The 27,686-nt window shown below is 59.5% G+C and overlaps 1 protein-coding gene across 15 annotated transcripts in view; it reads left to right on the forward strand.

Moving 5' to 3' along the window:
- LOC115656568 (myomegalin-like) overlaps window positions 1–27,686 on the forward strand; it is a 156,122-nt gene that overhangs the window by 124,215 nt on the left and 4,221 nt on the right. For 7 of the 15 annotated variants that reach the window (XM_030573426.1, XM_030573432.1, XM_030573434.1 and 4 more), the window contains 21 exons: window positions 455–842; window positions 2,829–3,006; window positions 3,436–3,552; window positions 3,961–4,393; window positions 5,071–5,306; window positions 6,216–6,267; window positions 6,915–7,147; window positions 10,253–10,393; window positions 13,624–13,815; window positions 15,597–15,845; window positions 16,160–16,291; window positions 17,317–17,436; window positions 18,220–18,388; window positions 18,654–18,778; window positions 21,478–21,687; window positions 21,810–21,917; window positions 23,189–23,415; window positions 23,952–24,095; window positions 24,665–24,803; window positions 25,492–25,538; window positions 26,045–26,105. In XM_030573426.1, coding sequence (XP_030429286.1) covers window positions 455–842; window positions 2,829–3,006; window positions 3,436–3,552; window positions 3,961–4,393; window positions 5,071–5,306; window positions 6,216–6,267; window positions 6,915–7,147; window positions 10,253–10,393; window positions 13,624–13,815; window positions 15,597–15,845; window positions 16,160–16,291; window positions 17,317–17,436; window positions 18,220–18,388; window positions 18,654–18,778; window positions 21,478–21,687; window positions 21,810–21,917; window positions 23,189–23,415; window positions 23,952–24,095; window positions 24,665–24,803; window positions 25,492–25,538; window positions 26,045–26,105 — 3,701 coding nt within the window. The remainder of the gene's footprint in view (window positions 1–454; window positions 843–2,828; window positions 3,007–3,435; window positions 3,553–3,960; window positions 4,394–5,070; window positions 5,307–6,215; window positions 6,268–6,914; window positions 7,148–10,252; window positions 10,394–13,623; window positions 13,816–15,596; window positions 15,846–16,159; window positions 16,292–17,316; window positions 17,437–18,219; window positions 18,389–18,653; window positions 18,779–21,477; window positions 21,688–21,809; window positions 21,918–23,188; window positions 23,416–23,951; window positions 24,096–24,664; window positions 24,804–25,491; window positions 25,539–26,044; window positions 26,106–27,686) is intronic. The other 8 variants (XM_030573420.1, XM_030573421.1, XM_030573425.1 and 5 more) reach the window with 8 other exon arrangements.

Here is a 27,686-nt window from a genome sequence, read left to right on the forward strand (position 1 = left end):
GGACCATGGTTTGTGTGTGATGGAGACGGGGGAGCCAACGGAGAGATGCGAAGAGAGATAGCGTGACCAGACAACAAATGTGAAAAATCAGGACAGTGTAGGGGGTAATAGGAGCCTATATAAGAAAAAGACCCAAAAATCAGGACTGTCCCTATAAAATCGGGACATCTGGTCACCCTAAAGAGAGAGGGGATGCGGTCAGGTGCCAGGCCAGGCAATGATCATTGCGGGGCATTGAGAATGGCCGCTTGGCCTGGCATGCAGCTGCCCAGGGCCCCTCCCAAAGCATCATGGAGGGCGATCGATGGCCTAGGGAGAACAGGGCAAGAGGAACTCTCCAGCCCTCTCTGGGCTAGGGGAATCTGTGGAGATGGGGAGTAGAGGTGGGGAGCTGTTCTGGGGTTGGGTCGTTTCAGACTCCCCACGCTGACGGTAGCCCCGGTGTCCCCTGCAGGAAAGTCCTGCTGAGTCTGTGCCTGGAGACCGCTGAGCTGAAGGAGCAGCTGGGGGGATCCCCGTTGTCAGAGGGTTGGGAGGATAAGGCAGAGGCCAGGGCTGCCCTGTGCACCCAGAACAGCAAGCTGCAGAGCTCGGAGACTGTCGTCACCCTCCTCAAGGAGCAGCTGGTGCTGAACTGCCCGGAGGGCGAGAGCAAGTTCCCGCCCCAGCTCGTCACCGGCATGGCCACGGAGATCGACCGTCTCTGGACAGAGATGGGGGTGGCATCTGGGAAGCGCCCGGCCCTGGAGGGACAGCTCCAGGAGGACCCAGCAAAGCGGCCCTGCCCTCGGTCCCAGGCAGTGGAGTTGGGACCAGCCCAAGCCCCCAGGGGCATGAGCCAGGTAACTCCCTTGGCTTAGGAGACTGGGAGAGGTTCAGCCCTCTGCTAGGAGCCCGCTCTGGCCAGCAGGGGGCAGCCTTGCCTGGTTGCCTGTTGGCTTACCATGCCAGGAGAGGGATGGAGCCAGCCCGGGTGCCCCTGAACTAGAAGCCATTGCAGTAGATGGGAACCTGATGCCACCTTCCCTGGCCAGCCGAGCTGGGGGAAAGGGAGGGCAAGAAGGGCACTTGGGGCACCCCAGGCTCCTTCCCAGTGATCAGAATGACGCAGCAGAACTGCCTAGACTCCCCCTGGCTCAGAGAGCTCAGACTTGTCACAGAGCCTGCTCTCCGTCTGCATCTACCAGGGCAGCCGGCTTTTCAGGAGGGGCTGCCCCCGTGGGCCACCTCTGTGCCCTTCCCTGTCCTGTCTGTCTGTCTGTCTGCTGCCTCTGTGCCCCATCCTGTCTACCTGTCTGTTTATTGCCTTGGTGCCCCTTCTCCCATCTGTCTGTCTGCCACTACTGTGCCCCTTCCCTGTCTGTGTATGTGTGTCTGCCACTTCTGTGCCCTGTCCCATCTGCCACCTCTGTGCCCTGTCCCATCTGTGTGTCTGTGTGATGCCTATGTGCCCCGTCTCCTGTCTGTCTGCCGCCTCTGTGCCTTATCCCCTGTCCATGTGTCTGTGTGCTTCCTCTGTGCCCCTTCCCTGTCCTTGTGTCTGTCTGCCGCCTCTGTGCCCCATCTTCTGTCTGTCTGCTGCCTCTCTGCCCCTTCCCGTCCATGTGTCTGTGTGCTGCCTCTGTGCCCTGTCTCCTGTCTGTCTGCTGCCTCTGTGCCCTTCCCTGTCTGTGTGTCTGCCACTTATATGCCCTGTCCCCTGTCTACCGCTTCTGTGCCATGTCCCGTCTGTGTGTCTGTCTGCTGCCTCTGTGCCCTATCCCTTGTCCATGTGTCTGTGTGCTTCCTCTGTGTCCCTTCCCCTGTCCGTTTGTCTGTCTGCTGCCTCTGTGCCCTGTCTCCTGTCTGTCTGCCACCTCTGTGCCCTTCCCTGTTTGTGTGTGTGTCTGCCACTTCTATGCCCTGTCTCCTGTCTACCGCCTCTGTGCCATGTTCCGTCTGTGTGTCTGTCTGCTGCCCATGTGCTCCGTCTCCTCTCTGTCTGCCGCCTCTGTGCCCTATCCCCTGTCCATGTGTCTGTGTGCTTCCTCTGTGCCCTTTCCTCTGTCCTTGTGTCTGTCTGCCGCCTCTGTGCCCTGTCTCCTGTCTGCCGCCTCTCTGCCCCTTCCCCTGTCCATGTGTATGTCTGCCGCCTCTGTACCCTATCCCCTGTCTGTGTGCTTCCTCTGTGCCCCTTCCCCTGTCCGTGTGTCTGTGTGTTTCCTCTGTGCCCCTTCCCCTGTCTGTGTGTCTGTGTGTTTCCTCTGTGCCCTTTCCTTTGTCCTTGTGTCTGTCTGCCGCCTCTGTGCCCTGTCTCCTGTCTGCCGCCTCTGTGCCATGTTCCGTCTGTGTGTCTGTCTGCTGCCCATGTGCTCCGTCTCCTCTCTGCCGCCTCTGTGCCCTATCCCCTGTCTGTGTGTCTGTGTGCTTCCTCTGTGCCCTTTCCTCTGTCCTTGTCTCTGTCTGCCGCCTCTGTGCCCTGTCTCCAGTCTATCTGTGCACACTGTTCCTCTGTCATTTTCAGTGACTTTGCCTCCAGCTTTGGCTCTGGACCCCAAGCTCTCTCCCTGCCCCTGACATTTCTCCCCCTTGCTGTTGGTGCCGGTGCCCTGTGGCTGGCAAAGAGCCACCCTCCCAGGCAGGTAAGGGAAGGCAATGGGCCTAGGTGCCTGTACTGTGTTTGGGGCTGCCCCTTACCCCATTGCAGCCTGAGGGAGAGGGTGGGGCAGGCAATCGAAGGAGGGAAAGGCCGGGGGTTGGTTAGGTGACTCACACACTCATTATTCCAGCTGCATCAGCTGAGGGGGCTGGCTAGTGGCTGTGTCACTGCTTGCTTCCTTCCTTCCCAGCAGATGGAGGCCTGCCCTGCGGGCAGCTGGCAGCAGTTGGTGGAGCCCAGGGTAGGGCCCTCAGGGCAGCTGGTTCAGTGCCGGCAGCGCAATCAAGAGCTGCAGGACAAGCTGGCCGTGTCAGAGGCCACAGTGCGGGCTCAGGCGGAGCAGCTGGAGCAGTACAGGACCCTGCTCAGTGAGTCGGCCTCGTGCCTGGTGCTGGTGGGGGTGGGGGGAGAGCTGCACTGAGGTTCCCTCTCCCTCTGCACTGGGAAATGGAGACAGCCAGGGTCCTGTTCCTCCCGCATCCCAGGGAGCTGGGCTGATGCCAGGCGGGTGAGAGAATCCAGAATCACAGACACGGTCTGGAATGGAGCCGTTCTGTGCGGAGCTGCAGTCGCCTGTCTGGGGCCAAGGGAGAACAAGTGGGGCCTTTGGTCTGTGGGACTCCGCTATAGTTATCTGTCCCTGTGCTGGAGCCCCAGCGCACCAAATAGACGCAGCCCCTGCCCCAGGTAGGAGGCAGCATGTTCCCAGCAGATAGCAGAGCCCCTCTGGGGTCCCAGGCCCATGGGACCCACACGCCAGAGGCCCAGGCTGCCATGTTGGCTCTTTGCCCCAGCAGGCGAGCCCTTGGTGCAACAGGACAACAAGCAGGTGCAAGTGGACCTCCAGGATCTGGGCTACGAGACGTGCGGGAGGAGTGAAAATGAGGCCGACCGGGAGGAGACCCCTAGCCCTGGTAAGGAGCAAGTGGGGAGGGGGCAGGGCTGGAGGGAGATGGCAGCCTTTGGGCCCAGCCCTTGGGGCTCTTACCCCGGTGCTGTCCCATGCCCAGCAGCCGACTGGCATGGGCACTCTCACCATTTGGTTACCGGCAGTTTGCTTTGAAACAAGCTGCTCATCTGCTACAGGAAATCTCTCTGGGTTTCTCTCTGGTGCTCTGCAGTGGCAGTGACGCTACCCAGCCCTAGGCCCAGCCTGGTCAGAGGCCTGTATGTGGTTCTCCTATTCTTCTAGGAGCTGACTGGGAGTCCCACGACCAAAGCTGCTCCCCCGAATCCCTCCTGCCCATCTCCCCATGGGGCTTAGTCCCCCAGCAGCAGGGGCTGGGCACCCCAAGACCTCAGGCCTTCCTTTCCCTCTCCAGAGTGTGAGGAGCCAGATGTGTTCAGCAAGGCTGGCCTGATGGAGGAGCTGAGCCGGCCGGGGCCATGGGGGGGCCTGTGCTGGGGCCAGTCAGAAGACGTTGCTGTTCTGCAACAGCATGTGCGGGAGCTCCAGTTGCAGCTGCAGAACTCGAACAAGGCTCTCCAGAGGCTGCAGCGCCGCACCCGCTCCTTCTCCAGCACCAGTGACTATGCCTCAGGCGCTGAGCGGCTCCACAAGCCGGTGCCCAGCGCCACCGATGAGGACGAGGGCTGGCAGTCTGATGGCGTTGGGGCCTTCTGCCCCCCTGCGCTCCAGGCCAGCAGAGACCTCGAGTGGCTCGTCCACAGGGTGTCCCTGCTGGAGGCCCAGCTGCATGGGCGCTGGGCAGGAGGGGTGCTGCCTGAGGAACTGCGCTCTGCTGTTTGGCCAGGGTAAGGAACAGGTAGGCTCCAGAGCAGGTGGAGTGGGACAGGCCTGCTGAGCCAGACCCTCAGCTGGAGGGAGCTGGCCATGGCTTCCAGGCAGCGATGCTGAGTTACAGCAGCTGAGTCTCTCACCATGTGGGCCATGCACCCAAGGCAGGTGCCAGTTAACTCTGGCATCCTCCCCTCCAGCAGGCAGCAGGTGAAAGGGCCAGAAAGTGGAGGCACAACCCGGCACGGACTTGGCATAGCTAGAACCACTGGGGCGGTGAGAGAGTCTCCAGGCAATGGGCTCTGCTCTCCAGAGCCACACAGGCCCCAATGCCCAGAGAAAGCGCTGTCTGGCAGCTGCTGAGGGATCCTTCAGATCCTCCCCTCCTCCTCCTGGGCCTGTGTCTCAGGGTTGGGGACCTCAGGGCCTGGCCCTTTGCCAACAGGAGGCCAAGGGTCTTGGTGGGCAGGCCACTGGGCTCGGCCTCGCTTTGCCTGCCTTTGCTGCACAGGCCAGAGGCTGTGGAGGCTCCAGCTGTCTGGAGGTGAAGCTGGTGCCTCTTTGGCAGCTCACTCGCCCCGGGGAGGGATGGTCTGAGAGCAGCCAGGCTGGGGTGCCGCCCCTCCTCCCGCCCTCCTTGCCCAGCTAACTTCCCCCTCTGACTGGCTAACCCTCCTGCCCTCTGCCCTGGCAGGAAATATGACTCACTGATCCAGGCCCAAGCACGGGAGCTCTCTCACCTGCGCCAGAAGATGCGGGAAGGGCGCAGTGTGTGCCACCTGCTCACTCAGCACCTTAGGGACACTGTCAAATCCTTCGAGGAGCTTCTCCGAGGCACCGACATCGACTACTACATGGGCCAGAGCTTTCGGGAGCACCTGGCCCAGGGTGGCCAGCTGGCCGAGAGGCTGAGCAGCAAGCTGAGCAGCAGTGCGTGGCTGAGTAACATGCCGATCTGGGGGCACCAGTGGCTGATGGAGCTCACCGCCACTAGATCTCATTGAGGCTAGGGGCTTAGGAGGATTCCCCAAAGGAAGAATGTTTATATGGAGAGAGAACAGCTGCAGTTACAGGGCTAATCTTAATACTACATGAGAGGGGACATAGGCTTGCCTACCTTGGGGAATGACCGTGGTTGGAAGGAAAGTCCCTTAAGGGCCGGTTATTCCATAATTGCCCACTGCAGCAGCTAGTGTGTCTCATGGTCAGAGACTGCGCTAGCCCCATCTGCCATCCTCCAGCAATTGCTGTCTTTGCTGGTTGGCTGACAACAGTATTTCCCTGCACATGCTAGGGACGGTCCCTTTGTATCTCTCCAGCGCCCCACGCGTATCAGGATGTTGCTGGGCAGAGCTGGAGGGTGAGGCCCTGAGACGGCTCCACCTTGCGCTGAGAGCTGGCTGGGGGCCAGGGTCCCACAGAGAGAGAGTTTACCCCAGGCATGACAAGTGCTGCTCTGTCCTAGCGTAGCTGCATGGCTACTCCTCCCAGGATGGCTTTCCCCTCTGGAGTAGGTGGGAACAGCTTGGGGACGGAGGCTGGAGCAGGGGCAATTTAGTCTGGGGGTACTGTGCAGGAGAGGGGACCCAGGGTCTGTCAGTGGTCTCTCGGTGACAGGGGACCTGTGCTCTCAGTGGTCTCTTGGTGAGGGGAGAGGGGGCATGGTCTCTTGGTGACAGGGGAAGGCTGTTTCTCGACAATGGGGGGTGATGGGGGAAGGGGACGTGGTCTCTCGGTGTCACAGAAGGGAGGGTGCTGTGCTCTGACATGGGTGCCCAAGGGGAGCTGGTGCTGTGCCGCCCTGCACCCCTGAGAAGAATCCTCTGGCTTTGCTTTCAGGGGATCGCTCTGACGTAGAGGATAAAACGGGACACGAATTCGTGGCGCTCAGGTAACCACACGGGTGATTCCAGGGAGTCCCAGAATGTCTGCTCTGGCAGGGTGCCTGTCATACTGCACAGGGCTCAGGCTGCCTTGCAGAGCAAAGGGCACTGGCCTCTCCTTCGCTGACCAGCTGCTGGCAAAGGGGAGTCCGAGGCCCTTACGGGGCTTTCCAGCTGCGATATGGCTACCTCTCCTCTACTAGCCCCATAAGACTAAGCAAAGAGGCCAGTGGAGCCCGTTCCCAGCCCAAGGGAGACATTGGCTAGTGACATGTAGGCTAATACCTGCAAAGCTGTCTCCTTTGTGCCCCTGCATGTGGAGGCCTGGCCATGCCCAGGAGCCTGGAACAGGGCATCTGAAGAATTTCATATCAGCGTGTGGGGGTCTCTGTAGTGAGGAACACCCTCATGAGAGCAGGAAGGGGCCCATGTGGGCGGATGGCCTGGATACTTGAAAGTGAGTGGGAAGCTGGGTGTGCCAAGGACAAGGCCATCAGACCCTGTAGAGAGTGGGCAGGGAAATGCATGGATCAGTGCACCATGTGAGGCTATCAGGGAGAGGAGGCAGGGGAACGCATGGTCTCAGTGCACCATGTGAGGCCACCCCTACCACAGTGCACATGTAGATGTGGGGCCGACACATGCTCCCTCCTAGGCTGAGTAAGGAGCTCCGGGAGAAGGAGAGGATGATCGAGACCCTTCAGGCCAAGCTCCAGGAGCGCTGCGAGACCCCTTCCAGCAGCCGTGCGCTCTCCGAGTCACCCCGCTCCAACAGCAGCGCCTCCTTCCTGTCTGATGGCCCGGAGGCCTGCTCCGACGGGGATGCCACCAGTGAGTACAGCCAGCTCCAGGGGGATCGCAGTGAGCAGCCATCCCGGCGCCTCACAGGTAAAGCTGGGCGCTTCTGTGTCGCATGGACTGTGCCCAGGCAGGGGCTGGCAGAATGGGGAGGCACCCTGAGCCCTCTGTGCGCTCTCAGGGCTGACCATGGCACACAACAGGAACTGGTCTCTAGTATCCCGAGCCTGGCCCCTTCCCCACAGTGTCTCAGGGCTCACCTCCAGCCCACAGGAGATGAGTCTTTGACTCTGGCAGCCACATGATACTTCCATCCCAGCCAGTCCGTCTGCCACTGGCCTCTGCAAAATAACACTCTGCAGCACAATTAGCCCTTCCTCCCCACGACCAGTGAGTCCCAAAGGATTCAGGCATGTGCAGGGCCACTAAGAGCAACGGGGGTACCTGGAGTATCCCACAGCTGCCTCCTAATTGGCTGGGCCTCTTGGATAATGTCACAGCCACGCCCCATTGGACACAGCTAAGCCCTCTTCACTCCTTCTCCCCCCCCAAGGGACTGATCCTGGGGAAGGAACTAGATCCCTTCCTGAGGCTGTATGTACGTAGCAGGAGTGCACGGGCGTTGTCTTGCTGCCAGCCCAAGGGAGCCATGTGCAGGTGCATGGCCCTTGAGTGCTGATGGCACTTACTGGGGGTTTTCCCTCACTCTGCCCCAATCCCTGCACGTTGTTCTCTGGGTTCTCTGTTACTTACGCTCTCCGTTGTTCCCTCTAGGGGGTTTCTGTGCTTATGGACAGGGCTGACACTTGGCTCAGGTCAGGTCTACGCTACAGACACTGTTGGTATAAATACATGAATTATTTCATGCCTCTGAGCAATGTTGTTATACTGACCGTAGCCTCCCGTGTAGACAGCACAGTGTCTCCTACTAACACAGCTACTGCCTCTCGGAGAGGTGGATTAGCTATGCCGACGGGAGAGCGCTCTCTCACGTAAGCACGACAGCTGCACCGATGCAGTGTGTGAAGTGTAGACCTGCCTTCTGAATCGGGGGTACCCGCCTCACTCATAATGATCCTTCCAGCTCCTCCCACTGAAGTACCTTAAGGTGCTGTCAGACATCTGTGAATTCTCGAGATGCTGCCAGCTTTGAATTGAGACTGTGTGAAGCTGTTCCCTGGCGGCCTCCTGTCCCAGAGTCCCCTGCCACTCAAGCATGTTATCTTATAAAATAATATTATTTTTCTCCCCTGGGTGGTTGTGTGAAGAGCCCCCAAACACCAGGGAAGCTGGCTGGGAGGGGTGGGAGATGGCACTTGTCTTCAGTGGCTTCTGGACTTGGCAATGATTAATTGACTGCCAATTAACCCAAGGTACTTAACACCTTGAGGAAGCCACCAAACTTTGCAGGCTGGCTAGAGCTGTAGGAGGAACCCCAGTAGCCTTTACAACCGTGCTAAATATCTTTAGTGAACTGATTGCCAGTGCGCTCCTGCTCTGAGAGCCCAGCCTGGCCTCCATCGTGTGGCAAGACGCAGAGTGAACAGAGAGCGGGACCCAGAAAGGCCGGAGAGCTGGCTCTCTCCCTGCTAGTTTTGTCTGGATCTCAGAATTTCAGGGGTTACTTTATCTCTAGGAGAGGGAGCACGCTGGACAGGGTGGGATGTCAGCGGTTGCAAAGCCAGCAAGGGGGATCGAGAAGTTCTTGGGGTTTGTCTACGTGGTATGGCAAAGCAGCCCAGAGGAGTGTGACTTTTAAAAGGTGTTTAGCACTCTGACGGCCCTGCCTAGACCCTGCTGGTGTGCTCCAAAAGGTGCCTATTGCATGCAGCGAGAGACCCCTTTAACTTGCACTAGGCACCTTTTGGAGTGCACCAGCAGGGGCTATGCAGGACAGCTAGAGGGCTTCACAAGCCACATCCCGCTGGTGCACTTGACTGGTAGCCCCTAGACAGGCCAATCCCCTTGCAGGAGCTGCTGGGACACTGATTACCCACAGCTGCCTCCCAATTGCCTGGGCCTCTTGGATGATGTCACAGCCGCACCCCATTGGGCATAGCGGAGCCCTCTTCATTCCTTCCCCCCCACCCCCCCGAAAGGGACTGATCCTGCACTGCCCATGCAGGCTATTACAGCAGTGTCTCAGGGCCCCCTTGGGCTTTGCTCTGTGTACTAGTGAGGATGTCCAGGCTGCAGACACACACAGCTGGCCCACGGGGCTCAGGCTGTGGGGCTGTATTGAAACCCCACAAGTGGGGAGGGGCCTGGGGCCCACTCTACCCACACTCAGACATCTACACCGCAGTGTTAGAGCTAGGGTGACTAGACAGCAAGTGTGAAAAAATTGGGATAAGAGGTGGGGGGTAATAGGAGCCCATATAAGAAAAAGACCCAAAAATCGGGACTGTCCCTACTAAATCGAGACATCTGGTCACCCTAGTTAGGGCCCTGGAGCCTGAGTCGATTGATGGGAGCCAGCTGTGGGAGTTTCATAGCTGAAACACCGGCCCCTGTCCCATAGCCAGGCTCGGCCCCTGTCCCATAGCTAGGGAAGGCCCAGAGATCAAAGATACATGCTGCAGAGAGGTGTACTGCTATGTAGCTTCCTTTTTGCATATTATGAAACTGAGGCACGGCGGGCTTGATTTGGATTCTGGTGCGACTCCGAAGTGGCTCTGCTGGAGCTAGGGGGATTGCTGTAGGTTTACACTAGTGTAACTGGGATCAGGATCCAGCCCAGAGATTCCAAGGAGCTTGCCCAGTGTCACCAGGAAGCTGCTGCAGGGTTCCACACAGAACCTCTTTCGGTGCGGTGCCCAGGCTTCCCAATGTGACCAGCAAGCGGGTGTCTGTGAGGCAGGCTCTGGCCATGCGTGTGCATTTCCCTTCTGTGCTGGGGTGCTGTAGGAATTTGGGGAAACACCCCACTTCCCCAGCCCGTTCAGATTCAGGTCAGCAAGGGGCTGTTCTATGGAGAATGCCTAGATGCCGGTCTCCTCTCTCTGCATCTGCTTTAGAGAGCTCGGGTCACTCACTTCCTCCCCAGGGCAAGGGTCCCATTGAGGTGCTACATTTGCCTGGGCTGCAGTGGCTATTGCCCCGGTCGCCAGGGATGCAGCTGGGTGCTGGTGCTTGAGCCCGCACTGTCTTCGGCTCTCTGACGTGATCCTTTCTCTCTCACCTCTGGGTCTCTAGACGTCACTCACCCTGCTGCTCTGGCTTCCAACCCATCCCCTGCCGCTGCACCCCACCAGGCTTCGGCAGAGTCCATCAGAGGCTATTCCACTGGGCCATCTTCACAGCACCCTCCCATGGACAGCGGCCAGACACGCACAGGTATAGGCCCTCTCCGGGCTGCAGCAGAGACAATGGCTTTGCAGGCAGGGTTAGCAGAGCTCAGAGGCCAGTCCTGGAGGGGCTGTGCCCAGGGGTGGAAGCTGCTCCACAGCTGCCTTCCTCCAACCCTCCATCGTTTGCAGAGGGGTGGAAGCTGGCTCCACTGTGGCTGGCTCCTTGGCTCACTTCGAGCAGGGCTTGGCTCGCCATGCATGGAGAATTTTACCTTGTTGGCATCTTTCTGGGGGTTCTCTCACTGCTGTGTCCTTCCCAGGGCTGGGGTGTAACAGCACTGGAAGACATGGGGGAGGTGGGAGGGGAGCCAGAATGTGGGAGTGTCGGAGTGGGGTTGGGGGGGAGAACGATGGTGGGGGCATGGACAGCATGGATGGGGGCTGGTCACCCTGAGGGGGTGATCATGCCTCTATCCCAGTCTGGCTCTAACGGGTGCCTTGGCAGGGCTCTGCCTGGAGCCTGGCACAGGTGGGGCTTGGTGGTCTGTTCGCGAGCAGGCTGCCGTCTGCGGCAGGAGCTGGGGCAAGGGTTGAGCTGGAGCCCGCGGCAGGAGCAGATACTGGCTGGGGTTTGCACCTCGGCTGGACAAGCAGGAGTTTGTGTCTCTGGTATTTCTGTGCGGCTGTTCGGAAGCAACGTCCCCACCCTAGATGGACTGGGCCTGGCCTGTTGCTGAAGAAAGACACTAGGGGATTGTTAGGTGGGCGCAGAGCGTGTGAGCGCTGCAAGTCTCTGTCGGAGCTGGCGTCCCTGCCAGGCTGCCCGTGCCAAGGTGTGCACCTGCTGGAGTGTGGGAGGCAGCGTGGGGCCAATGGGAGATATGGGATAAGGGACGGCTTTGGTTTAGCTCAGGGACGTATTCCCTCTGAGGCAGGAGTCACAGCCAGTGGGCCAGGCTCCTGGTATATGTCAGTTGTGGGGAACTGCATTTCCTCAGGTTCACCCCTGTGGCGGAGCCAGCCCTGATGGCAGCAGGCCGTAGGGGCAGGGACAACTGCTAGAGGTGCAGTGCAGCTGTCCCCTGGTTGTCACAGGGTTGAGGAGGTCAAGGGAGATGCAGCATGGGGTGGCGTGGCCTCCCCTGGTTGCGGGGCGGGAGGGGGAGGCACTGAGATGGCCATGGGATGTGTGGAGTGTTCTTTCCCTGTTGGAGGGCTGTGATGTTCACGGGATGCATGGCCTGGCCTGGCCTCCCCTCAGTTGTCAGGATGGCCACAAGAAGCACGGTGCGGCCTCACCCCAGTTGTCAGGGGCCTGGTATGGCTGTGGGTGAATGGCATGGCCTGACCCTAGTTGTTGGGGAGATGGTATGGCCCTGAGAGGTATGGTGTGGCCAGCCCCCATAGTCGAGGGGCCGGTATGGCCAAGGGGGCATGGCATGGCCTTTCCTCAGGTGTCAGGGGCCAGTACAGCCCTAAGAGCATAGTGTGGCCTGCTCCTGTAGTCAGGGGGCCAGTCCAACTGCAGTGGACACAGTGTGGCCAGGCCCTAGTTGTTGAGGGGCTGGGCCGGCTGTGGTGGGCAGGGTGCAGCGCAGCCCTAGTTGTCAGGGAGCAAGTAGGGCCTTTGGGAACGTGGTGTGTTCTGGCCCCAGTTGTCAGGGAGGCAGGTAGGGTCCTGCAGGGTGTGGTGCGACCTGGCCCGAGTTGTTGGGGGGGCTGGGTATGGTGCGGCATCACCCCTGTCATCAGGGGAGCGGTACAGCCCTGATGGGCGCGGTGTGGCCTGGCCCTAATCATCAGGGTGCTGGTACGGTCCTTGGGGGTGCAGTGCAGCCTGGCCCCAGTTGTCGGGCGCCAGTATGGCTCTAGGGGTGGGTGCGGCATCACCCAGTCGTCAGGGTGCTGGTACGGCCCTTGTGGGCATGGTGTGGCCTGGCCCCAGTTGTCAGGGGGCTGGTAGGGCCCTGGGGGGTGCAGTGCAGCCTGTCCCCAGTTGTCGGGGGGCGGTAGGGCCCTAGTGGGTGCAGTGCTGCCTGGCTAGGGTGACCAGGTGTCTGGTTTTCGACACTCAGTCGAAAAGGGACCCTGGCAGCTCCAGTCAGCACCACTGACCAGGCTGCTAAAAGTCCCACTGACGGTGCTGCCTGGCTAAGGCAGGCTAGTTCCTAACTGTTCTGACACCACACTTGCCCCTGAAGCAGCCAGCAGCAGGTTAGGCTCCTAGGTGGGGGACCATGGGGCTCTGTGCCCTGCTCCCGCCCCAAGCACTGGCTCCGCACTCCCATTGGCTGGTTCCCGGCTAATGGGAGCTCGGGGAGCAGTGCCCGCGGACGAGAGCAGCACGCAGAGCCGCCTGCGCACCTCTGCCTAGGAGCCAGACCTGCTGCTGGCCACTTCCAGGGCACAGCGCAGTCCACAGTGCCTGGACCAGCAGTAAGCCTGCCTTAGCGCCCCACTGACTGAGCACCACTGGAGGTAAGCCTATGCCCTAGTACCCGGCCCCAACCCAGAGCCCATACTCCCTCCCACACCCAACCCCCTGCCCCAGCCCAGAGCCCTCTCCCACACCCTGAACCCTTCATCCCTGGCCCCAACTCAGAGCCCACACCCCCAGCCCAGAGCCCATACTCCCTCCCACACCCCAACCCCCTGCCTCAACCTGCAGTCCCCTCCCACATTCTGAATCCCTTGGCCCCACCCCCAGAATGGAGCTGCCTCCTGTACCCCAAATGCCTCATCCTCAGCCTCACCTCAGAGCCTGCACCTCCAGCTGGAGCCCTCACCCTCTTCCATGCCCTGAGTCCCTCATTTCTGGTCCCACTCCCAGAGCCCTCACTCCCTCCTGCATCCCAACCTCTTGCCCCAGCCCAGTGAAAGTGAGTGAGGGTTGGGGAGAGCAAGCCACCGAGGGAGGGGGAATGTAGTGAGTGGGCGGGGAAGGAGGCGAGGTTAGGGTGTTCGGTTTTGTGCTATTAGAAAGTTGGCAACCCTAGGCCTTGTCCCAGTTGTTGTTGGGCTGGTAGGGCCCTGGTGGGCGTGACAGGCCTGGCTCTGGTTGTTGCGAGGCTGGTATGGTCCTGAGGAACGCAGTGCAGCCTGGTCCCCATTGCCAGGGGGCTGGTACTGCCCCAGTTGTCAGGGGGCTGGTATGGCTGTGCAGGGTGCAGTGCTTTTTCATCCAAGTGGCTGGATTTTCCGGGCTGCCCCAGTGCCAACTGCACCCTGAGCCCAGCTAATCTCTCTCCCCATCTCTGCTCTCTCTCCCATTTCCAGGGTTGCATTTTGACTCCTTGTCCAAGCCACTGAGCGTCCCTCTGACGCCTGCCCCTGGGCCATCTGCCTTCCTGCCCTTCGGCCCTCCTCCTCCCACCCCCTCTGCTCTCCTGGGCTGCTGCGGGACGCCTGTCTTCTCCTTGGCCGAGGTGCAGCAGGAACTGCACATGCTGCAGAAGCAGCTGGGAGAAAGTGAGCGCCTCTGGCTTGATTCTTCTGCCTCCCCCGGCACGTGGTTCTGCATGGCTTTCGCAGCCCCCATGCCTGCTCTGTCTGTCTGTCCTGGGCACACGCTGTCCTCACCCAACCAGCTGCTCCTGCTGCAGCCTCATTCCAAAGTGGGGAGGCAGGAGAGAGGCATCAGCTGGCCTGGGCCCACTAGCACCAGCAAGGCTGAGGTGGGAGGGGGCAGGTGGCTGGGGGGTGGGCGCAGCAAGGGAAGGAAACTGGAGAAATAGTCATTCCCAGTTTCAGGACAGGTGGGGAGAAGCTGCTTATGCAGACTGACTGAGGGAGCAGGGCTGGGAACTTGGAGGGGGGGATCCCTCCTGCCTACTGTGGAGACTGGGGGGGATAGGAGCTGAGAGAGGGACCTCCCCCCCTTGCATATCCATAGTGTAGAGACTGGGGGCGGGGTAGGAGCTGAGAGAGGGATCCTCCAGCCCCATAGTGCGTAGAGGGATCATGCCAGGCCCCAACGTGGCTGGGCAGAGTGGGTTTCAGGCTACAGAGTGGCAGGACCTGAGAAACTCTCCTGATGCTAGAGCCCAGGTATGCCTGTCGTCTGCCAAGGAGCCCCAGCCCATATGCCCAGCCTGGCTCTGGTAGGGCTCAACTCAGCATCTGGGTCCTCTGCCGAGATGGCCAGTGGTGGGGCTAGGTGATGCTGGCTGAGGTGGGGCGACTGTCTGGGGTCACTATGATCTGTGCTGAGACCCCCTAACTCATTTCACCTCACAGGCACTGGAAGGGCATATCCCAGCTGAGCGGGGCTGGACTGGACTGACCATGGGTGTCTCCCTTTCCCCAATTCCTCTGAGCTGCCCAGCCCCATTGCTGATGCGTTTGGTGCTGGGCTGGCTGGCTGGGAAGGAGCCGGGCTCCCCACGTGCTCTTGGCTTGTTGGCCCAGTATCCCGGCCTCTGTCTCTTGCAGCTTGTCCCCAGTCCTCGCCAATGCATGGCAGCATGTTGGCTCAGATTGGTACCTGCCAGTGGGTCAGTGCCATGGCGTGGTCCAGCTTGCAGTGCTTTGCAACGTGTGTCACGGGCATTGTACTTCGCAGCGGGGACATCAGCTGCCCCACCTGGTGTAACGTGGGAGCTGCCCTTGGGTGCGAGTGGGCTGTACTGGGAGTGGGGCGTAGCGGGCACAGCACTCCTACGGGTTCTTGGCTGGATGGAGGAGTGGCACGGGGGCTCTCTGGCCTGGCCATGGAGCAGGGCAGAATGAACAGTCGCAATCGTATCTGTGAGTGTGCCCTGGTCTGCAAACAGGCCTCTGGGCAGAGGCACTGACCATCTGGGCTGCTGAGGTTGCCTCTGGAATTATGGCCAGTGGGCCAACAAAGAGCCTGCAAGAAGAGCAAGACCTCTCCCCCAGCCTGGGAGTCCAGGCCCCATCTGGCAGCACAGGGGCAATGGATGCACTGCTCTGACCCACACTTTTCTGCCTGGGGCCTTGCATCAGTGGGGAGCCTGTGAGCACTGGGAGACTTCCTGGGGTGTCTTGTTGGGAGTGTTTTGAGCTGCCAGGGTGAGCCAGGGCCCCACGGCAAGTGGGGAAGGTGTCCCTGAGCGGCTCTCAGCAGAGCTGTGAGTGGCTCTGAGCTGAGCACATGCACTCAGGGCCTTCTTGTCCAGGCACCTCCTCTGGGCAGTCTCTCTGGGACAGGTCCTGCCTTCATCCCTAGGGTGGCACCCAGCCCTGCCCTCCTGTGGGCCCCGGACCCACTTCTGTCCACGTCTATCTAGGGGGACCTCTTGCTGCACCACCAGTCAAACCATTGCCACTGACCAGCGACTTCGGGGAAGCCAGCACCTCCCGCTGTCTCCACGTTCCCCATCTCACCCCACAGTCTTGCCCGCTGCAGAGCTCCACCCAGCTGGACAGGAAAGCAGGGGCTGCCTTCCTGGAGAGCAACCCGCTCTGGGCCCAGCCTCCCATGGGGGCCCTCTATGGGCACTTACCCTCTGGGTATCCGGCCAGTCACAAGCTGATGGGTAAGAGCCGCATTGCGGGGAGGGGAGGAGCCGTGGGCTGGGAGAGGGCAGAACTGTGCCGTTGTAGGGAGCGCGGTCTGGTGGGTGTCCCGGGGGAGGTGTGAAAGGGGCCATGTGCCCTCTGTCCTGTAGCAGCCCTAGCCTGTCTGTAACCAGCTCCCTTTTCTCTCGTCCTGCTCGTCGGGCCACGGGGGACAGGGGCCAGCCCATGCAGGGAAGTGGCCATCATGCTCAGGAAGCATCGTGCCCTCCTGGCATGCTCCCGGCTGAGCCCTGGTGTCCCACTCAGCTCTTTGTTCACCCGGTGGATGCAGGTGCTGACTTGCTGGAAGGACACCTGGCGGAGATCCGCAGCCTGCGCCAGCGCCTGGAGGAATCCATCTGCATCAACGACCGGCTGCGGGAGCAGCTGGAGAAACGCCTCGCCACCACCGCCAAGGGCAATGGTACGGGATGGGACTTCAGGGTGCTCCATGGCCCCAGCACACAGGGCACAGCACACTCTGTGCCCAGAGGGTGTGGGGGAGTGACTGGGGGTAACCCAGAACCCCCTGTGCCCAGAGGGTGTGGGGGAATGAGCGGGTGTGTGTGTGTGTGTGGAGCCCAGAACTCCCTGTGCCCAGAAGGTATGGGGGAATGAGCGGGGGGGGGGGGGTGGAACCCAGAACCCCCTGTGCCCAGAGGGTGTGGGGGAATGAGCGGGGGTGGAACCTAGAACCCCCTGTTCCCAGAGGTGTGGGTGAGTGACTGGGGGGAGTCCAGAACCCCCTGTGCCCAGAGGGTGTGGGGGAGTGAGGAGCGGGTGGAACCCAGAACCCCCTGTGCCCAGAGGGTGTGGGGCAGGGATTCAGGGTGGGGGAAACCCAGCACCCCATGGGCCCAGAGGGTGTGGGCCAGGGATTCAGGGTGGGGGAAACCCAGCACCCCATGGGCCCAGAGAGTTTGGGGCAGGGATCCGGGGGGAGAGGGGGAGGAGGTACCCAAGAAGCCCTGTACCCAAAAATCACAGGGTCCAGATCTGGGCGAGTACCTGGTAACCTCAGTACCCAAAGGGTGTGGGGCAGAGAGGTGCACTGGGGGCTCAGAGAGGAATTGCTGTTGTCTGCTCAAGTCCCTAGAGTGAAGCTCCTGAGGTGGGTGGGCACATCTCCTCCTTCCCTGGGAGGGAGGGGTATGGCTGGGGCTCAGCTCTCTGCACCCTGCTCCCTGCCCCCATTTCCCAGGGCCTGATCCTGTCGGGGGACTCCTTATGGGGCTGAGCCGTTTCTTTTCCACAGCCATTCCATCCTCTCTGCTCCTATCAGTGTGGGCTCAGCGGGGGTGGGTGGGTGGCCAGCCTGGGGGTGGAGTGCCCAGGGCTTCCTTTGGGCACAGCAGTGGGCAGTTGGCGCAGACTCTGGGTGAGGCCCAGGGGCTCCTGCAGGGAGCATTGGCAGCTTTGCCCTGGACGTCACGGCTGCTACTGTTTCAGGGTATCCCACCAACATCTACATCCAGGGGCTGGAGTCCGCATCCTCACTGAGCAGCGAGACCCAAGCCCTGCGGGAGGAGAACCAGAGCCTGCAGCTCCACTTTGCTCACCTCTCCAGAGGTAGGGGGCAGAGGGTGGCCAGCCACACACTGCCTGGCACGAGCCCCTCTGCAGGGGGTGCAGCCCAAGAGCAGCTGCTCAGTGCCAGCCCCGGCTCTAGATCTGGGCTCTCTCTCAGTGTGGGGCAGCCCCACTCCTGGGGGCCCAGAATCACAGCTAGGGCGACTCAGACAGCAAGTATGAAAAATCGGGATGGGGGTAGGGGGTAATAGGAGCCTATATAAGAAAAAGACCCAAAAATCGGGACTGTCCCTGTAAAATTGGGACATCTGGTCACCCTAATCACAGGAGACCCCCAGACCCAGCTGGGCCTTGCTCCTTTATTAGGGTCCACCCCGATCCACTTCCCAACGGGGCATGTTGGTGGCTGTGGCTCCTACAGCTCCCCGGTCTGTGGATGCGGATTGGAGAGCAGGGCTGGTGCATGGGAAGGTGCTATCCCCTTGGGCACAGTCCTATCTCTGTGGGCATCAAGTGTCCTACAGGTGCCGCCATGTGGCACTGGGCCCTGCGCACCCCAGGCACGTGACCCCTCCCCTAGCCCCATTCACCACCGTGGCCATTACTGTTGGGCTTTGCACCCGCCTCCCCCCCCACTGCCAGGTAATGGGGCTCTCCCCTCCTCCACCTTCCCTGGGTAACGGGGCTGCAGGTAACGGGGCTTGGTGGTAATGGGGCTCTCCCTTCCCCGGGGCAGCAGGTAACGGGGCTTGATGGTAACAGGGGTCTCCCCTTCCCCAGGGTGGCGGGTAACAGGGTCTCCCCTCCCCTCTGCGGCATCAGGTAATGGGGCTCTCCCCCCAGAGCTGGAGCAGCTGCGTGAGACCACGCGCTGTAGGCTGCAGAAGGCCGAGACGGAGAACCGGACGCTGGCACAGGAGCTGGCAGAGCAGCGGCAGAGTGGCCGTCAGCTGCGGGAGGAGCGACTGGCTCTCCAGGAGAACAACCACAGGTGGGAGTTGGGGTGCCAGGCACAGGGGACGGGTATGTGTCTCAGAGCCCTGAGGCGTGGCACTGGGGGGGGTGTGGCCACAATCACACAGCGCGCAGGCTGGCCCTCTGGCCAGCTGAGCAGCGTCCCAGGGGCACGGGGTCCCGGCCCACTCGGGTGTGTCATGGCACCGCCACCGAGGGGCTGTGACGTCACTGCCCTTGTCTGTAACATCACGGGGGGTGGTCAGCATGCCCCTCTGACCCCGGCTGCTCTGTCTCTGCAGGCTGGAGTGCACAGTGCCGCTCCTTCAGCAGCAGTGCCAGGAGAACCAGCGGCTCTGCCAGGCCCTCTGTGCTGAGCTGCGCATCCACGAGACCCTTTCCAGCTCCTCCCAGGCTGCTCTCTCAGGTACGTGCCAGCCCGGTCTGCCGCGCTGGGGCCAGCTCTGCCCTCTCAAGTGCCCCAGCGCCCTGGCTCTGGATGGCCCTGCTGTTCCCCTTGCCGCCCAGGCTCCCCTCTGACCTGGGGAGCCCATCTGAGGAAGCTCAGTGCAGCCCTTGACTCTGGAGCAGGGGCAGTGCCTCCTACTGGTTACAGCGTGGCCCCACGTCTCAGTGTGCTTGAATTGACCAACTGTCCTACTCCCAAACAAGCCCAGCAGTGCCATCCCAGACCCACCCTGTGGCACTGATGGCAGAGGGCGCACATCCAGCCTTGCCCCAGCAGCAGAGTGGCATGCCTGGTGGCGCTGCAGGGCCGGGAATCCCCGGGCCTGTCCACCCAGGCCTTCGCTGTATCTGGCCATCAGAGCAACCCCCTGGATTTATAACCAACTCTGTCCATGGATCTGTCTGTCCTGCCCGCTGTCCCCTTGTGGGAGGCACCGTGTTTGGTGCTGGGGTGGGTGTCCTGGCTGCCCTCCTGAGGTGCCGGGCTCTGGGCGGGGGCACCCCCCCGTGCCAGCCAGCTGCCAGGCTCTGGGTAGGGACAGAGACCTGGGATGGGGTCAGGCCATGGTGGGTGTAGCCAGTTCCAGCCCTGTCCCCTGAGCTCCCTAGAGCCCCATGCTGTGTCCACCCCCATGGTGAGGTCCCACCTGCCTGTAGTGGGGAGCCCCCAGAGATGGTCCCCCAGGTAGGGTGCAGAATGCCCCTGTCAAGATTCTCTCCCCGCTCTGAACTCTAGGGTACAGATGTGGGGACCCACATGAAAGACCCCCTAAGTGTATCTCTACTAGCTTAGATTAAAAACTTCCCCAAGGCACAAATTCTTCCTTGTTCTTGGAACGGTACCGTTGCCACCACCAAGTGAGTTAGACAAAGATTTAGGAAAAGAACCACATAGAGTTCCTGTTTTCCCCAAAATATTCTCCAAGCCCCTTCACCCCCTTTCTTGGGGAGGCTTGAGAATAATATACCAACCAAATAGGTTAACAAGATGGGCACAGACCAGCCCTTGGGTTTTTAGGATACTAAAAACCAGTCAGGTTCTTAAAAGCAGAACTTTATAATAAAGAAAAAGTAAAAGAAGCACCTCTGTAAAATCAGGATGGAAGGTAATTTTACAGGGTAGTCAGATTCAAAACACAGAGGATTCCCCTCTAGGCAGAACTTTAAAGTTACAAAAAAACCCAGGAATAAACCTCCCTCTTAACCTAGGGAAAATTCACAAATGAAAACAAAAGATAATCTAACTCATTTCCTTCCTATTACTTACAATTTGTAATCTTAGATGCTTAGTTCAGATATGGCTTAGGGAGATGTATTTTCCCTGCCCTGGTTCCTCGCTGACCCAGAGAGAATAACAAAGAGAACAAAACAAAAAACCTTCCCCCACAGATTTGAAAGTATCTTCTCCCCTTATTGGTCCTTTTGGTCAGGTCCCAACCAGGTTATTTGACCTTCTTAACTCTTTACAGGTAAAGGAGGGATTTTGTGCTACACCCTAGCTGTATGTTTGACAGCCCTGTACCAGATGCAGAAGGTGTGGGGAAGGAAGCTGCTTCCTGCATTGCCTGGGCCTGAGCTCAGCCCCCACCCCCACAGGGGTTTTCCCCTACCCCATGCCTCCCACCCAGATCATCTGTGAGCCAGGGACTCCCCACCCTCCCCATCCTACCTAGTCCAAGATCTGCCCTGACCTCCCCTCCCCTCCCCTCCCCCAACCTGTCCAGGATCCGTGCTACCTCTCCCATCAGGGCAAACAGCCTCTGCGCCTACCAGACGTTACAGCAGCTGCTGGCCTGTGGGTTGATGCCCAGACAGCTACAATGGAGCTGAGGTTGAGTGTCCCGATAGCTGACATCACTCACTTGCTGGCTGGTGTCGGTGTCCCCAAGCCCATGAGGGGTCCCAGCACAGGCCCTACGCTGGGGACCCTGCCAGGGCCAGGATCATGGCCCACAGCTGATTTCCAGACCCGTGGGGTTTTGTGCCCCGCCCATGTGGTGTCACTACAGGACAGAGCTGAGGTTTCTGCTGGGAACTTTGTGGTTGGGGGGATGGTCATTAACACCTTGAACTCTTGAGATGCAAGCCGGGTCCTGTGGGAGCTGCTGGGCAGAGCTCGGGCCCTTTCGGGGCCTGGCTGTGCATCTCCAGACCATAGTGTATTGAGATTTCTGTCCCTGTGACCTCGCCAGTGGCTGGGCTGGGTTGGGCTAGTGACCTCATGTCATAAACAGGTAGTTAAGGGTTAATGTCTCTTTTACCTGTAAAGGGTAACAAACAGTGAACCTGAAACACCTGACCAGAAGACCAATCAGGAGACAAGATACTTTCAAATCTCGGTGGAGGGAAGCTTTTGTTTGTGTTTTTTGGGTTTTGCTTTGTTCTCCATCCCTGCATATTTCTCACTGCCTTGGCGCTCCGCACCCTGCTCCTCAACCCCGCAGTGACGTGGCTGGGCACCAAGCACACCGAGCAGCCTTTTTGTGCCCCAACATGTTGCCATGCTAAGCCAGGGCTGGTTGAGGGCTACCCTTCACTGCCCATGGTGGCTGGGGTTGGGAGGATCCATGGGACTTGCAAGTGCAGTGGGGGGCAGCACACCAGCGTGTAGGGGGTGGAAGACGCGGCTGGCGACAGAGCAGCTGTGTGTGTTGGCAGCCTGCAGCGGAGATGTGCATCGCAGACCACCATCCAGCAGCGAGCTGGGTGCCCTCCTGGCAGAGGTGCGAACTCTGCGCAGGAAGCTGCTGCGCGGCATCCAGGTGAACAGCGCCCTGAGGCAGCAGCTGGCACGGCAGCAGCCAGAGGGAAACGCTGCCCCCCTCTTTGCTGCCCACCAGGCTACGCCCAACTGGCAGCCCTTCCAAGGTAAGAGAGGCTGCGCCTGAACAGGGCACTGTGTGGACCGTGCTGGCCCCTCGGGTACCCTGATGCCTGGCAGAAGTGCCATTAACCTGGTAAATGGATCCTTTGTTGTCTCGCCTTTGCAGACTCCAGCCCTTCTCCTCCAGTTCGGGATGTTGGCATGAGCTCCCCAGCTCCCCTCTCCCCGCCTGCCCTGCTCAGCGGTCCGGCCCCACTTGCCCACCAGCTGAAAGGTAATGGATGCGCCCCGTTCCCCAGGGAAGAGAGGGGCCACTGCTGTGGGGGGTCCTGGAGTGTGGGTGGCACAAGTGCTCCGGGGCTGGGAGCCCAAAAGAGGGAGTCAGTTTCTTGAGGTGTTAAGGCCGGGAGAGACCATCTCGTCCCATCTCCTGCATAGCATGGGCTGGAGACCCTTCCCCAGGAATTCCTGCTTGAGCTAGCCCAGGGGTTTTCACCCTTTGTGGACTCCTAAAATGTTCTGAATGGTGATACAGACCTCTTTGGAAATCTTAGCCATAGTCTGCAGCCCTCAGGGGTCTGTGGGCCACAGGTTGAAACCCACTGAGCTAGAGAGACCCTCCAGGCCTGAGGCAGAGACTCCGCAGGGAGCAGAGAGAGGCCAGCATCTTCTGGGGAGATGGTTCTGGGAGCCTTGGCTTTGAAGCCCATTTTGCAAGGGGCATCCCAGCCCCGCATTCCCTGGGTCTGGGTTTCACACTCCCCTTGTCACGAGGCCAAGGCACGAGAGCGTTTCCCTTTGTCTCTTGCTCTGGGTGAGTGCTGCATTTTGTCCATGTCTTGTGGGGCATCTCAAGCTGTGCCTTCCTGCTGGGATGCCAGCAGGGAACCAGAGGAGTGCAAAGCCACAGCGGGCACCCCCTCCTCCCCCCAGAGAGGCTGAGTCTGCAGGTGACAGGTTCTCAGTGGGAGCCATACAGCATGGCGTTCTGGTGGCCCATCAGAGCTGGACGTGCAGCAGGATCGGAGCAGGGGTGCTGAGCTCAGAGGAGGACAATGCGAAGTGTGGAGGCTAGGAGAGCTGGCCTTGTGCCGCCTGGAGAAGTAGCAGTGTGAGGGCTGGGGCGATGTAGAGCTGCAGGTTGCATGCTAGGGAAAGGTCATGGCCGAGAGCTTCAGAGATGGCTAATGACTGCAGGAGTCCAGCCTGAGCCACGTTGAGGGGCCTGGGTTTGGCAGGGCAGGGGCCCAGCACTATCTGAAATCAGCCCACCTACGGTGGCTCAGGGGTTTCCAAAACTGGGGGTGCCCAGCCTCCCTTGTAATGTCTGGAAATCGTGGCCTGCTGCTCCTAGGACAGTCTGCACAAATAGAACAAGCTGCTTGGGGACACATGGGCAGTGAGGGGCTAGGGAAGTGCCAGGCCATGGCATGTACACGCTGGCGCTAACCCCATCCTCCCCTTGGCGCTGGGCCTGGCACTGGGATAATGCAGCCCTGATGGGCTCTCATGGACACCAGCAGTGCTGACCCCTCTTTGCTCCAGAGCCACCCGTGGACGACGCCCTGGTGAGGAGGAGTGCCCCTGCACCAGCGGGAGATGCCCCAAGCAGTTCGTCTGCCAGCAAAGGCGGGTGCCAGGTCATTGGCCACGTGGATGACTATTATACCCTGAAGCAGCTGATCCTGGAGGGCAAAACGCTGGTCCACCAGATGGCCTCTCTCCTGCGGCCAGCCCTAGCCATGCCCAGCTTGGAGCCCCGTGGCACCAAGGTAATTCTCCCTGGGCATCGGGAAGGGCCAAGCTGCTCTGACCCCTCTGTCGAGAAGGGAAGGATCAGGGGAGAAACGGGCAGAGCCCTGCATAACGCCACTCACATGGTCCCAGCCAGAGAGCTAGCATTTCAGGCTGGCCCCTCCAGCTCTCCTGGGGAATGCTGGCTCTGGGGAGCCCTGGAAAGGATCATGGGGGTCTGTCCCGACCTGGGTGCATGGGAGACCATCACCTGCCCGATGGACTCAGCTGGGTGCCCTGAGATGGACTGCTAGGCTGGCCAGAGCACGAAGGCAGTGGAGGTGCTGGCCCCAGGGAAGGGGGCCAGATGGGACATGTCTCCATCACTTCTGGGACTGATTTCAGAGCTATTTTGACTGCAGAGGAGGCCAGCCTGGCAACAGGCTATTGGGAACCTGGGCCATTGTGCTGGGCAGTGCCCTCCCGTGAAAGCCAGGAGCGTCGGGGCTCTGAGTTTGCTGTGACCACTGAGCCAAAGGGCAGCGTCTGCAACAAGTCTTCTCTCCTCCGCCAGGCCCTGGACCGGGGCAGTGTCCAGCAGCTCCTGAGCACCGCAAGTGCCCTGCATCAGCTCCTGGAGCAGTGCTCCTCCCTGCTCACCACCTTCTGGAGAGGAGCCCTGCCAGCAGCCCCCAGCCCAGCCCAGCCCCAGACTGCAGTGAGTGGCACCCTCCCAGCACCCCTCCCAGATCATGCCAATGTTGCCCCCAGTCGCCCACGCAGCCCCCAAGAGTCAGGGGCTCCCACGGATGGGAGGGCAGGGCTCATCTAGGCAGCTTGTGAACCAATGGGGATTAAGAGCCCGTCTGGGTAACAGGGCAGTCCTGGGTGCAGGGAGCCCTCCGCTGGGTGCTCCTGTGGGAAGGCTGGACGGTGTTTCTCCTCACCCAGGAGGTATCATCCCAATCACACATCAGATAGGGTGTAGGGCCTGCTGCTGCCAGCAGCTGGGGGACTGCTCCATCCATGCAGTACGGGAGGCTTGCGCATTGTGGGTGTGTGGGAGCAAGGCGCTAGCCCCAGCTCCCTGCGTGTGGCCCCTAGAGTGGAGTCTGTCCTCCAGCAGAGGCTGCGGTAGTTCACAGTAACCCATCTTGTTTGGGATGCTGAGACACGGCCCTGGACAGCACGGGAGGGGGTGAGTGCCTGCCCTGGGGTGCCTGAGAGCCAGGCTGTGGTTTGCAGAGACACATGGCCCCTGCTGACTGTGCCCCCATCTCTGCCCAGGAGCAGGCAATGAAGGATGAGCTCCTGGCGCTCAGGGCAAGGTTAGCTGAGCAGGAGAATCTGCTCCAAAGGGCAGCTGAGCGTCTGCAGGACACCTGCCGCCTGAAGGACAACATGGAGCACTTCATCGTCAGCCACTGTAGGTGCCCCGCTGTGGTGGGAGGTGGGCATAGCCATTGCAATGGTGGGCACATTGTGTGTCCCCACTCCCCTTGCCATCTGTCATTACACAGCAGCACCTGCCACCGATGGGGCTCAGAACTTGGCTCCCCATGGTGTCTGCGACTGGGGGGCTGGGAGCATCCTGCCTTCACCCAGCTGTCTGGCATAGGTCAGTCATACCAGGCTGGCATCCCCATCCTGTGGCAGGGGCCATGGCTCCACCGCCATCTAAATATAATGAACAGACCCTGCAGAGTGGCCCCACCAGTGCCTGGTAGCCAGCTGTCTCCATCCTCCCTCTCTCCCCGCCTGCTGTAATCATCATCAGGCATAGCCAGCTTGGTGGGCTCTGCCTACTGGCCTGCTCTGAGCAGGGCAAGGCCTGGCATTGCTGGAGTCCTGTCTGCGCTGGACCCCCAGCCATGGGCTGGAGTAGGGTGGCACAGTAAGCAGACGGGCCTAGGATGGGCCTGGCCTGGCTATGCTGCTCTCTGCTCATGTAGCTGGAGCCAGCTGGGGTTTGCTGCTCCGGGGGATCCTGCAATGCCCCTGCCTCTGCCCCCTGTAGTTTGGTTCATGGGGAGCGACACCAATTCTGATACCCCCTCCCTGGGGTCGGGAGGGAGTGGTGCCCACTCTGATCCCCTCCCCCGCATCTGTTGCAGTGACCCAAACTCATGCCGTGCTGAGGAAAGCAAGGACAAACCTGGAGGTGAGTTAGGACCAGGGCTCGGCAGGGAGCCCGCCCCTGCCCCCCCCACCCGCCCGCTCCTCAGGGGAGAAGCAACACCAAGGCAAGGCAGAGGGAGGCTGAGGCTGGCAGGGGGATTCCTGACTGTGGGGGGAAGGGTCCTAGCTCTGAGCTGACTCTGGGCAGGGCAATAGGGCTAAGCTTGGGCTGAGGGGGAGGAGAGAGGTAGGAGGGAGCAGAGCCAATGGGGGAGGAATGAGAGCTCTCTCTCTGGTGGGGATGGAGAGTCGGGGTGGGGTCTAGACCAAAGGGTTGGAGCCTGAGGGGGGTGCAGGGGCCCTGTCTTTCTGTCCCATCCTTTCCCCCGAACCATGCAGTGGGTCCTTCCCCCTCCCCCATCCCCGGGGTGTCTCTCTCTCTCACCCCATCCCCAGGTGGGCTCGCTCTCTTGCCCTGTCCCTGGGGGGGGGAGTGACTCATCCTGTCCCTCGGGGGGTCTCTCACCCCATTTCTCTCTTTCTCCTGAGTCTCTCCAGAAGAGCAAGCCCCAAGGCTCCTCTGTCAAATCTCCTCCCTTCATCGGTGCAGGTAATGGCCCAGGCTGGTGCCCCCGTGAGTGACAGGGCTGCTCTGCAGAGTGCCGGAGGGCCCTGTCCCCCTTGCATGGCACACAGGCAGGGAGCGGGGTCTGGCAGGTGCCATCCCGGGCTGTGGGGTTGGCAGGGCTGAGGCAGTGGAGTGAGAAGCACTGTCAGCGCAGCGCTGAACTGCCCTGGTTGGGCAGAGCCCAGTGTTTTCCACAGGAATTGAAATGGGGGATGGGTTAGGGCCGATGAGGGGTGAGACCATGAGGGCGAAGGTGGGCTGTATGGCACCATAGTAAAAACTGGAAAATGTTTCATGACCATTTTATTAGATTTAACTCATGTTTTAAAATCATCACACAAATTAAAGTTGGCTACTCAAGCCTTCTATGAAGCACGATATTTACATTCTTCTTGGTTTCTTGTTATAATTTTGCACAACTCTGTTAATGACCTTCTTGAATGCAACGCATTCATCTTTGGTGGCTTCTCGTGTGTCCAGTACTTCCATTCCTTCAATTGATATGTTCATTAGTTCATTCACCTGAACAGTCGCAGAAGGTGACTTCTTTCAGAACACAAAATTCTATTGAATGGTGAAAAAGAACACTCAACTGTAGCTGTTGTGACTGGTAGTAGCAAGAGATGAATTCCTAGTTCTTTCATCCCAGGAAATATAGCATAAAGATCAGGTCGAGCGACTAGTGATGATGAAAAAGAAGCTGAAGTCAAATCTTCATTCATTCTTTGTATGATATTTCACTCTGTGTTCAAATTCTCTATTCTGTCCTGAGCACATGGCAGCCCCATTGCTGGTAGTGCCTCACTCCACTCAACTGCTGGTGTTTTATAGGACAGGGAACTATAAAAGCTACGCAGAGGTTGAGTAGAATCTAGAAGTCGCAGTTATAGATTTTTAAGAATCAGGTCTGTGTACTTTTTGAGTTGTCTTAACAAACACTTCTTGTCCTCTTCACTTAAGGATTAAATATAAATGTCTTCATTAGTCAACTTCTGGACTGAAGTCTTTGCTTCTTCCAGTACTTTTTCAATGGATAGCTCTCTGATTGAGCCAAATGTAACTTCTATCGCTGGACAAAGATCTACTACTGTTGTAGCAGATGCCTGGATGGCATTTTTTAATGACCCAAGTGGTTTCAACAGTAGACTTACAAGAGAGAGACTGGCAATAGTCTTCTCTGAATGTAGTAGCAAAAGTAATCCACCAGCCTCACTATTTAGATCCATCCCATCTTGGTAGATACTTTCCAAAGCCAGTAGTAACAACTGGAGTAATTTTAAGACAACAGCCAAGGATCGCTCATGAGAAAGCCAGACAGTTTTCCCAGGTGGGACTAATTTGAACTTCAGTCCCAGTGTATCTTCTATATTTTCCAAGATATTCAGACTTTTTGGACTCTTGCTGAAGAAAGAATATAATGAAGAAATTCAATGAATAGCTTTTTTTAATGTCTTTTGAAGAGTCTGGAGCTCATACTTGTGCCAGTTGGAGTAGATGGCCTCTTCAGTGTGTATAGGAGAGATTAGGGTTACACTTTTTTCTGAGCAAAGCTTGTACTCCATC

Source organism: Gopherus evgoodei, chromosome 8 (genome assembly GCF_007399415.2).
Source record: "Gopherus evgoodei ecotype Sinaloan lineage chromosome 8, rGopEvg1_v1.p, whole genome shotgun sequence".
NCBI classification, from domain to species: Eukaryota; Metazoa; Chordata; order Testudines; family Testudinidae; genus Gopherus; species Gopherus evgoodei.